Source organism: Lipotes vexillifer, unplaced genomic scaffold (genome assembly GCF_000442215.2).
Source record: "Lipotes vexillifer unplaced genomic scaffold, Lipotes_vexillifer_v1.1 scaffold84, whole genome shotgun sequence".
NCBI classification, from domain to species: domain Eukaryota; kingdom Metazoa; phylum Chordata; class Mammalia; order Artiodactyla; family Lipotidae; genus Lipotes; species Lipotes vexillifer.
In genome coordinates this window covers 1175090-1187194 of record NW_006783414.1, presented here as the reverse complement: position 1 = coordinate 1187194, position 12105 = coordinate 1175090, and the positions used below count along the sequence as shown (strand labels likewise).

The window sequence follows — 12105 nt, the reverse complement described above, 5'->3', positions numbered from 1 at the left end:
GACCAAGTTTTTACTAAGATAGCAATTAGTCTAATCTTAAACTTAGTTTAATAACCTTGACACCTAATTTTAAGATATTTATAACTAGCCAATTTTAGAGATGCCATCAAATTAACCCTAAAATGTTTAGTAATCCCAAAGGTTTCATAGTTACTTTGCCATATTTACATTTCAAAGATGATTGAGATGTCTGGAGAGTCTTCTCTCCAAATATACATTTAAGTAGCTCTCTTTTCACTGTAAATGTTTCATATGGTGAATTTAAAAAATTTCATTATACTCTTTTGACATGTCAAATTTGTAATATGTTTTTGAAATTCTGTATGTGTTTTAGAAGCTGATTATTATAAAATTTTGAATGTCTGGTCATTAAGCAGCTGGATCTAGGCAAAAAGTCAGAACTAAGTTGAGACTCTAATTAAAAAATCCCATTTCATTAATGTGCCACTTGATTTTTATCATCTTTCATAGCTTTTAAAACAATATGCTTGGGCTTCCCTGGTGGCGCAGTGAGAGTCCGCCTGCCGATGCAGGGGACACGGGTTCGTGCCCCGGTCCGGGAGGATCCCACATGCCGCGGAGCGGCTGGGTCCGTAAGCCATGGCCGCTGAGCCTGCGCGTCCGGAGCCTGTGCTCCGCAATGGGAGAGGCCACAGCAGTGAGAGGCCCGCGTACCGCAAAAAAAAAAATATATGCTTAAAAAAACAAAACAATATGCTTTATAATTTAAAATATGCTGCTTTTTACCTGGGACATTCTTATATGATAACGAGAAGAACTCTGAAATGACCTAGGATATATACTATTTTCCCCCTTGATCTTAGCCTTCGACAGTGCTTGTGGGTAGAAATGTTTCTTGTTTTACTGCTTATTAGCCTTCCCTGATTGGTGTAGAGTGGTATCAAATTTTCAAAACTTCTGGATTATATTTTAATTATACTTTTTGTGGACTTAACTGCATTAAAAGAAAAAAGATCTAAAGGCACTGAACACATATATAACCAATTGGTTTAAGGGACTATTTTTTGGATGTGGTATAAAACTAAGAGCCTTGATGTTTATTTTTAAAAAGTCCTCATTTGAATGGATGTTGACTATATCTTGGCAAATTTATAGAATAACTAGAATAAAGTCTTAACTATCCCCAGCTTTTAATTTGTTTCACAGTCTTCCTTCAATTCTCTTAATCTGGAATTCTCTTCCTTTCCAAGTTAGTTGCCCTCAGCTTATTTAACTAATGTTTATTGAGGATCTACTGTGCACTAGGCATTCTGCAATGTGCTGAAGATGTAAATAGGAAAAAAAATGAAGCTAAATATATTTTTTAAATAGGTATTAGTTCTTCCTAGTTACACTTCTGTTTTCTCAGGTCATTCAGATTATGTACTAGATAAATAGGGTGTGATGTGCCTTTGGTAGGAAGAGATCAAGTTACATTTTCATTTAAATCAAATATTGTTTGTTTTAGTTGGTGAAAGCTATCAGGGATACTGATGTGTTGAGGGGGGAAAGAGGACTTTGAACACAGATGTCTAAGACAGATGAGATCATCACATTTTCCTAACATTTGTTTAAAAAATTATTTAGTGAGTATAAGTGACCAGATAGCTTCCCTGATATTTGATTCAGAACACTTTTTATTATTTCTAATATGGAGATCAATTTTATGGTATCAGTCGTTAGGTCTAAGAGAGAAAAAGATTGATGTCAATAGTAATTTAACCGGTAAAACATAGTACTTGTGTATTTATTTGTTCTGTCATTAACTGTATGTAATTTGTACGTGTGTGCGTTGCCAATAAGGAAACACAAAAGCCTAACACAATTAATTTTACATGTTATGTGTTTTTTATTTTGTTTTTTCCCCAGTATATCTTCCACCAAGTATATAAACAGAGGAGAAGCAGAATCTTTTGTCTATGGGGAATGGAAAGCAAATTCCAAAACTTAAATCAAATCTATTTATGAGAGTTTAATCATATAGTCTGTTTTTGTCATTATAAAATTATAGAAATCTTAAAACATATTTTTCTGTTTTTGATGTTTTTCAGTATTCATCCACAATGCGATACCTTTCATAGGGTTTGGCTTTTTGGATAATGCAATTATGATTGTTGCAGTAAGTTCTTTCAACGCTTCTATTTTGAATTAATAAAGAAATTAATGTGGTCTAAATTTTCCTAATAATTTACATATTGTAGCTATAAAGTTTTAATTAATATCATAATGAACAAGGCTATTTTTAACTATATTTCAGGTTAATTAGACTGTAGTTCAATTTTTAAGGCATCATATCTATTAATCATCAAGACTTTTGGTAAAGCATTGGCAATAATAAACACATATTTATTGGGTCTGTATTATTTTGTTCTAGTTTCAACATTCTTACTAAAGTATGTAAAATTTTCTAATGTTCTTTAATTGTATCAGCAGTTCTCATCATGTGTATGTTATTAATTAGCTCCTTGTCCAGTTTTCCTGTACAAAAATGTTTTAAAGGGTGTTTGGATATACAGTCTATCCATTTAACCCAAAGATGATTTAAGTTTCAATTCAGAATACTGTGAATAATAAACCCTTAAGTCTTTGTTCCATTGTAGTGTTAAAAAGTTCTCCTTTGCTGAAGTCATTTTAATTTAAGGTTGTTTCTTACAAGTATTGTTTAGTCTCAGGGATGGCTGATTTATCTTTCTTACTCTTCTGTGACACTTTTTGTCACTAGATACCAATATTGGATCCAGATTATAAAGTCATGATGAAAATGCAGGTCTTCTGAAACTGCCCAGTGCTCTATCCACTTCTCTTCACTGACTCAAACTTTTAAAAAGTTCTATAAATTCTAGGTGTTTTGTAGGAGACTGCTCAAAAAGGAAATGAAATGATTTTAGGATTATTGAATGTGAGGGAAATATATTTGAGAGATGCCAGGGTTTTTTTTGTTGTTGTTGTTTGTTTTTGTTTTTTGTTTCGGTGTTTTGGAGGTCACATGTACTATAGATGGATATAAATAGAATATTTGGTTTCAAAATAGGGATAAAAGTATAATTTACATTGTATGGATTATAAAATTTGCTTAAAGAATATCTAAAATTGGTTCATTCAAGAATGGTTTTCTTTGGTATGTAGTCTCACCTTATGTCCAGATTGATAAGGTGGGATCAGATATCCACAAAGTCTAGACATTCACTTGGCTGAGGAAACACAGGGTTCACACATCAGGAAGGTATATTGCTCCTTAAGCAGTCACAGAAGATACTGTAGCATGCACATAATTTGAAGGTGATAAACACCCATTGGATACGTAATTCTTCAGCAAAGTAGTCTGGTAAGAGCCTCTAAAATACAATTTCAAAATGCTAGTTTTTTTGACTGATTATGACATTTTCCTATTATGTATATAGGAATCAAGTTGGCTATTTTATATATCTGTGAATATGAGAAACTTATTCAACCATACCACACTACCTTTTCTGAAATGACTAAAACCTTGAGTTGGTTAGATTATTTAAATAGTTAATGTAAATAAAATCTAACTGTAATGAAAACCCCACTATGATGAATTTAGAAGCTATAGTTTAAGATCCGATGTGTTCTTGAATACAGTTTTACACTCAATATTTTAGATTCTCTTTATTGACAGCTGGTACCTCTCATTCTACCATCTTAATAATCATTTGTTTTTTTCATCTCAGTTGGGCAGACCTTAGATATTTAAATGATGAAAGACTGTCCTTGCTACAGGGAAGTGTTGAGATGATATATTTTGTATAAAGAGGAGTGCAGGGAGATTTTGAAGAGATATCAGAATAGGGAAACTGGGTAGTTTCTTAGATCCTGAATAAGACCTTCACAGTATGGTCTTATTATTTCTTTGAAATAAATATCTAAAGTAACAGATATCTGTGTTTAAATACAGATACCAACAAGACAAAACAAACAGAACAACCACATTCTAAAGTCAAATTATTGTAATGTTCCTATTTCGTATTACTCAGGCCTGTGTCTCATTATTAGTGTAACTGAGAGTGGACTATTTTTCCAGGCCTGAGATGGTTGACTCTAATTCAGTAATATTTGTTTTTCTGGTTTACATTGAAATCCAGTTTCAGGAACGTATCACCCGTTTTTTATTTATATAGTACTGAAATAAATAATTAAACTACTGGCTTAAACCTGATTAAGAGTAACAGGTATGGCAAAAATATTATCCTGCGATAATTGCAAAATAATTCAAGAACAGTTAAATTTTCCAAAGAGGCTTTTTAATAGACTGCTAAGACTAAAATCCATAAATAATATAACGGTAGGATCTATGAAAAAGGAAATAAGTGAACATTATTATCTTAAGAATGTTTTTCACCTTTTTTTAAAACAAAACAAAACAAAAAACACTGATTGCCTCCAAATATTGTAGGATAGCTATGACTGAAGATAGTAAGTCAAGAAGATATTTTATTCTTCTTTTCTATCATGCCATTTGATGTTTTTCCTTTTAGGTATACTCTCTTAACTGCTACCTAGTTGTAGTCATGTAAACAGATTCCTATATAACTTCTCATAGTAGGTTTGACCTTTATTCTTGGCTGCTGTTCATACTAAGCTTTTGATTTCATAGTTTTTTATTATATTATTGGAATTGCTTTTTATAACTTATATTTTAGTGGGTTTTGGGGGGATTATTTTTCTTACAATTTAATTAGGATAGAATTGATTAAAATTCTAGCATAGATTAATCATATTAAGGTGATGAACCAAGTATAACTTTAAGACAACTAGTATTAGGTTTATTTATAATTTCTACCTCACCTGTTAACATGAAATTTGATGTAACTGTGGGAAAAAGGAAGGGAGTGGATAGTCCATTGCCTTCAAACCGACCTTGACTTTATGTGAGGCTTTTCATGCTGTTTGAAGGATCTTCACGTTTCTTAAATTCAACCAAATGATTAAGCAAGCACTTAAATGCTTTATAAATACATGTATTGGCAAACAGATTTTTTGGGGGTCATTTCTAATGATTCCTTGCTGTTAAAGATCCTGTATTTATTTTTGTATACACTATAGCTGTCAAGTGCTTCTCTTCTATAGTAATGCTCCTTGCTTTTGGGGTTCCATGTATAAAGATACTTCTTCATGCCTGTTTTCTTCTTCAGAAATCTGTTTCTTTGGGTATCTTTACAACCTTGTAACTTTAAGTGCCTGGGAGACTTTTGTACATCACGCTGTTTGGTCCATACTCTACAAGAATTATATTTTAAAGGAGTGGAATCAACAGGCCTAGGGGAAAGAAAATTGAGGAAATTAAACTTAGCTTCTCTTCAAATAATTGAGCAATACAATATTTCTATATTACCAGATAGGACATTCTTTTTTTTCTTTTCTCCACAAATATCGTTGAGATTTGTAGGGCATTCTTTTTTTTTTTCCATAAGTATTATTGAGATTTTTTTTTTAATTTTAGAAATTTTCAAGCATCAGTATTCAAGAGAGCTTTTGAAAGTTAAGTCCACTTATGGCAGAATTGTGTAAGGATTAGAACTGAATTAGCACTATAGATTGTAGGATTTCTTCTTTATTCTATGTAATAATCCATTAGAATGTTTTAATCTTCTTCACTTCAGTTCCTTCTCTTTAAAGTAGAAGGAAAAATACGAGCCCCTCTTTTCTTTAGAGAAATGAGATAGACATAGAAAATCTTAAACTCTCAATAAATTCAGTGGAAATGCAGTGGAACCTCATTTTTGCTGTAGCTCTATTGTATTAAATGCTATTGTTGCTTATAAATGAATCAGTCTCTTTACTTAACGGTTAAAGAACTAAGTGTTTTAAGGATAATTTTTGAAGTCTGATTTTTTTGGGTCCCTAGAAACTGGTTTTGTCTGTCTTTTAAATCTTTTATAGGGTAAATATCAATAGTATAGTTGTATCATTCAGAATTTAAAATGTAGGTGAGTTGGTTGTCTTTGTGTTCAAAAGCATTAAAACAACTTTCTGTGGTAAGAAAATATAAATTCTAGATTATTAATGATGAATTATATTGCTATATGTGTTGCTATTTTTTATTTTTATGAAAGCCTAATTTTAATAAATAAAATATTGATGTTATTTCTGCATGAATGCATATATTGGGTTGGCCAAAAAGTTCGTTTGGGTTTTCCCATAACCTCTTATGGAAAAATCTGAATGAACTTTTTGGTCAACCCAGTATTTAATAATTAAGTGAATTGCTGTAGTATATGTGTATATTTATGCATATTTTATATATACAATTTTGCTGTGATAACATATTGATTATTTTGCCTCTTTTTATTAATGTTTTGCTATTCTTTGATAGTCACTTCAGTTTTAATTTTTAAGATTAATTTCTTTGTAATCATTTTTCAGGGAACCCATATTGAGTTATCTATTGGAATTATTTTGGGAATTTCAACTATGGCAGGTATTTAATAATAGTAATGTTATTATTCCATTGTATATTTATGAAACATTTTAGTAGGTTAGGTTTAGAAGAGGATACTTTATTTGAATGAGTTTATTTACTGAGATGTCTCTTAGTTTATCTACGTAATCCTATTCCTCTAATTTTTAATTTCATATATGTAACATATTTTTCTGAGAAAGTTTAGGTACTTTAAGTTAGTTAATGGGTAACAATAATCTACTAGATTGACTATATTAAAAATTTTTTTCTCTTAATTCAGTGTTACCCTAAAACCTTCTTACTCTTTTTCTCTATCAAATTACTTATTTTCAAGTTGGGCAGAAAAGTCAAGGAAGGAAATACAAGATTGAAAATCTAATTTGGTTCTGTCTCCTTCTTTCCCCCCAAATACCACTGTACTCTTCTTGATGGTGACATTTGGGAATGATTCTGTGTTGTTTTATTCTATGGAACACGTGAAGTAGATGAGTTAATGAAAGAGACATTTCCTCTCCTTGATTTTCTTGAATGTCATAGCTGTACATATAGCTTTACTCTTTAACTTTCAAGTATTCAAATTCCCTTAAATATTATCTGAAAGTTAAACTACAAAATATTGTACAGGTGTTTTAATACTGAAACCAAAATGGAAACTGGCTGCCACATTAGAAAAAACCTACTACTCGATGGAGGTAGAATACCCTAATCTCAGAAATATTGTGTTCTATTTTGGAGATCTCAAGATTCAGAGCTGTCAAATGAACTACTTTGGATATTGTCATTGTAGTTTAGAAATGTGATAACTCTTCCAGACCAGTGCTTTATTGATTTTTCTGACTTCTATGTAATAATTCACTTGTCCATTTTTCATTTTTTTAGCTGCTGCTTTGGGAAACCTTGTGTCAGATTTAGCTGGTCTTGGGTAAGTTCATTCATTTATTCATTTGTGCATGTGTGTACTTGTTCTCTTTCTCTTCTCCATTCTCCTTTAATTGAGAAGGATTTTAAAAAGGGACATTTATTTTTGCATGTGTGTTTTATAACTAAATTTTTAACTTTAATGTTTCTAAGTCAATAGCACTAAATCTTTAAATCTTTGGTGTGCATCAAATATAGATGTCTCGCTCACATCCCAGTCATGCAGAATTAGTGTCTCTGGGGATGGGACTCTGACATTTGTGTTTAATAATCTTCTCAAGCAATTGTGATATGTGCAAAATTTTTTCTAAAACTACCATAAGGTAAGTTGAATTTTCATTTACTGAAGTGTTTATATGTATTTTATAAACATTTCCAAGGGTGAGACAGGACTAAAAGTAAGAACCCTTATCATTATTTCACCCCCACCCTCCTCCCACTAAACCCAAAGATAAGAAATATGGCTCAAATGTGAGGATACTGACTGGCATGTTTTCTAGACAGAGGAATTTTCAGAGAATAATGGCCAAAACATACAGGGACTCGGCTAGTTTTTGCTCTTTTTATTCCATGTGGTAGGAATGATGAAACAAACTGAGGATGCCTACTTGGAAAAGGCCAGCTTTCTCTCTTTCTGTTTTTACATTCTCTCTTCTAAGTGGCAGATGGCCTGGGCTGCTTCCTGAGCTTGGGGAAGCCTGGGAAGTATAAATTAGGCTAAGTTGGCATTAATTTTTGTGATAAACATATTTTCTCTTGCTCAGTCTTTGGTTCTGTTTCTTCCTTTTTTGGTTCATTAGAATGGTAAGTTTTGAGATTTGGATCTGGGTCTAGTAGAGGTCTACTTAGCCCTATAATCTGGAGAAAAGCAGCTTTATATATGACCTAACTCTATGTATTAGACTTCTGCACTGGAGTTTGGGGCCAAAGCTAATGTTAAAAACACAGTTTCTTTGTTCTGGGCCGAAGCAAAAATTTTATATTCCTGGAATTCCTGACATAAACCTATAATGATATTACCCCTTAAACATTCCATTTCCCAGTTTCCAACATTAAGGTTAATAATGATAATACTATATAGCTACTGTGATAGCTTTCTATATTTAATAGAATCAAATGATCTAATAGATCTCTAAGGCCATTTGGTTTTAGATTGTATCATCAAACAATTATTTTTTTATTAGAGATAAAGATTTGTTGGGAGTCTTATATTTAAGAACCACTCCTCTGCCTTTTAAAAATAGCATTAGGTAACAAATACCACATTTTATCAATCTTAGTTGCACAGGTTTTTAGAACTTAACATATCTGACATTGGGATCCATCTTATAATTGATGGTATGCATAGTTTAATTGGCAATTTTTTTTCTTTCTTACAGTTCTTAAAGTAAGATTGTATCCAATAAGCAATGGCAACTTAGAATTGATAAATACTTGAAATTGCCCTGAAAATCGTAGGCTGTTTTTCTTAGTATATCAATCTGATAAATTTTGGAAATTTTTGTTTTCTGATGATAGTTATTAACTTACATGTTAAAGTGCTTTGCTTTGAATTTGGAATAAATGCATAAATTATAAGTGTTGTAAAAATTTTTATATACCTTGAATTGTTCTTTTTAAGGTAATGGTAGAGAATAATTACTCTAAGTTAATTAATTTACCTGTGTATTAAATATGTCAGTCTGAAAAAATGAAGATGAAAGTTGTAAAAGAATGTTTATACCATTTCTAGAGTGCCAATTACAGGTATAGAATTATCTTATCTTTGTAGTAATTAGTTTTTCCTATGTGAGGACATTGTGTTTCTCTTTAAAAACTTATATTCTGTCCTCTTGTATTTTTAAAGACTTGCAGGCTACGTTGAAGCTTTGGCTTCCAGGTTAGGCCTATCAATTCCTGATCTCACACCAAAGCAAGTTGACATGTGGCAAACACGTGTTAGTACACATTTGGTGAGTACTTTATATGGCTTATGACGGTGAATTTGGGTAGCCAGAGCAAGACACTGTATTCAGTCCCTTGAAAAATTTGAGACTAAAATTGATTTGAGTGGAATTTTTAACAAAAACTGTCCAAGCCTTGGCAGGTTCAGAAAAGCAGTAATTTTTTATTGACTATTTTTGTAGGTATACTTGATTTTTGAAAAATTCTTTATATGATTCAGTTACTGTTGAGGAGTATCAGTTATGTGCTGAGACTGAAGGACATAAAGTGAGTAATAGACTATAGTTCTTTTCAAGGATTGTGTAGGTAAGGAACCAGACATGTTAAGTAAATTATAATTTAGTGTGACATATTCAGTAATAGAATTATGCACCACATATAGCAGAAGCACCAGGAAAAGAATTAACTCTTTGTGAAGAGAAATTTCTTTTGGTGTGGAGATTTCTTGGTGAGTATTAGATCTAAGCTTATTTTGAAATTATTGATGAGACATTTGCTAGGTGAATGAGAGAATTCCAAGTATATTGACTAGCAAGTAGAAAAGCATGATAACTAACTGGAAGTTCCTAGCAGAGAGAGACAGACTGCATCTGCTCGGACCCTGTCTGTTTCCCTGGTACCTAGCATAGAGTTTGGTATTTTGTAGATTCTCAGTAAATGTCTGTATGAAGACATAAAACTTAATTCAAAAGTGTATAACCTTAATAGTCATCATAGGAATGCATCATTTAAAAATCATTTATAAAAATTTAAAAAAAATTTTTTAATGTAGGTGAGATCGCAGAAAAATTGTGTGTATGTATACATATAAATATATTGCAGTGGGTATACAGATATTTGCAGTTTTGTCTAGAATAGGTAGCATGGCAGTATCCTATGGTTATGCACAAATATTCATATTATTTGATTTTTAAATCATTGAGGAAGAACTATACACAGAAATGTTTATTGTTCTGTCATTTGCAATGGTGAAAAAGTAGCAATGATTTTTAATGGTAAGGAGAGCTTGAATTCCCTGGTGGTCCGGTGGTTAGGACTCAGTGCTTCCATTGCATGGGGCCCGGGTTCAATCTCTGCTCAGGGAACAAGGATCCCACAAGCCACGCGGTGTGGCCGGGAAAAAAAAAAAAAAGAGCTTTACATAGATTATAGGCCCATCAATTCAGTGGAATTTAGAAGTTTTTTTATTAAGTTTATGAAACAGTTTGGAAAGGAGTTTATTATAACATGTGTGACTGTGGGGGGAAGGAATAAGGCAGAAAACAAAGCTATGTTTACATAATGATTAGACCTACATATAATTAGGTGTACATGGGGATAAATATTGAAAAGGAATATATACAAAGGGTAGCAAATCCAAATATATTGAGAATACTTGGTGAGATATTTCCTTTCTTCCTATCTCTGACATTTTTAAAAAGTGTTTTTCTACTTGAATACTTCTCTAATGTTAATTTATTTTTTTAAATAAATTTATTTATTTATTTTTGGCTGCATTGGGTCTTCATTGCTATGCGTGGGCTTTCTCTAGTTGCAGTGAGCGGGGACTACTCTTTGTTGCAGTGCGCGGCCTTCTCATTGCAGTGGCTTCTCTTGTTGCGGAGCACGGGCTCTATGTGCACGGGCTTCAGTAGTTGTGGCACGCGGGCTCAGTAGTTGGCGCACGGGCTTAGTTGCTCCGCAGCATGTGGGATCTTCTCGGACCAGGGCTTGAACCTGTGTCCCTTGCATTGGCAGGTGGATTCTTAACCACTGCGCCACCAGGGAAGCCCCTCTAATGTTATTTTTATGGCAATTTGAAAAAAATTTTTTTTTCCTTGTTGCTTTGTACTTTACATATTATTTGTTCTAGAACCTTTTGTACATTATTATTATATTTAAGTTACTATGATCAAAAGAAATACAGTTGAATTTTATAGTACATAGTAATTTTTAATTTTTATCAGATACTTAAGCAAGGATTCCTCTTACAGGGGTAAATTAACTGTCAAAAAATCTTTTCTTTTGTTTCCATAGGGCAAAGCTGTTGGGGTGACTATTGGCTGCATTCTAGGAATGTTTCCTTTGATTTTCTTTGGAGGAGGTGAAGATGATGAAAAACTGGAAAAGAAGAATTAACTCTCTTAGGATACCTGTAAAAAGATGTAAACTAATGTACCTCAATTATTAAATATGCTGTCACAACATTTAGGAATTAAGACAGTAACAGTGCATAGATACGGGATCAACTAATTCAGCATGTATTATGGAAAACACTAACTTATTGTGGCTTGGTTTTCTTGGGACATCTTTTTAAAAAAACGTTTGTGTAAATTGTTGAAATGCTTTTTCATCAATGGCAGTCAACATTTTACCTTTTCTTTTTCTTTCTTTATATACCAAAATATCATTTAAATATCAGTCATTGATGTGCTCTGCTGACTTGGGGTTTGCCTATTTGTTACTTACCATGTGTACATGCATGAAAGCATTTTCTGTTGTTGTTCCCTTATAGTTACAATTCAACCTTAAGATTTTTTCCAAATTACTTAAGATGTTTAACATCAGTTAAAGATTTTTTTTACTCTTTGGCAACATCAATTTTGTACCGTTTCACAGTAAACATTTACAATTATAATTTCAGTCATTTAAAAAAAACTCTCACATCTATTCAAAATGGACAGAGACTTTAAGTATTTTAAGTACCTATCACTCATTTTAATTTTCAGACCTTATTGTCTCAAGAGCCGGAAATTAATCAGGATGAACAATTATGTGGTCTCCCTACTACATAAAACCATATATGTTAACAAGTGTATTATTTTGAATTGGTTTTTTTACCA

At 32.2% G+C, this 12105-nt stretch overlaps 1 protein-coding gene across 1 annotated transcript in view; it reads left to right on the top strand.

Annotated features, from left to right (window-relative positions):
• The window catches only part of TMEM65 (transmembrane protein 65), a 45937-nt gene extending 34038 nt beyond the window's left edge, over positions 1–11899 (top strand). Inside the window, exons 3-7 of the mRNA XM_007456046.1 lie at positions 2052–2119; positions 6385–6439; positions 7301–7343; positions 9186–9291; positions 11300–11899. Of these exons, the coding sequence (XP_007456108.1) occupies positions 2052–2119; positions 6385–6439; positions 7301–7343; positions 9186–9291; positions 11300–11401 (374 nt within the window). The 3' untranslated portion in view covers positions 11402–11899. The remainder of the gene's footprint in view (positions 1–2051; positions 2120–6384; positions 6440–7300; positions 7344–9185; positions 9292–11299) is intronic.
• The last annotated feature ends 206 nt before the right edge of the window (positions 11900–12105 follow it).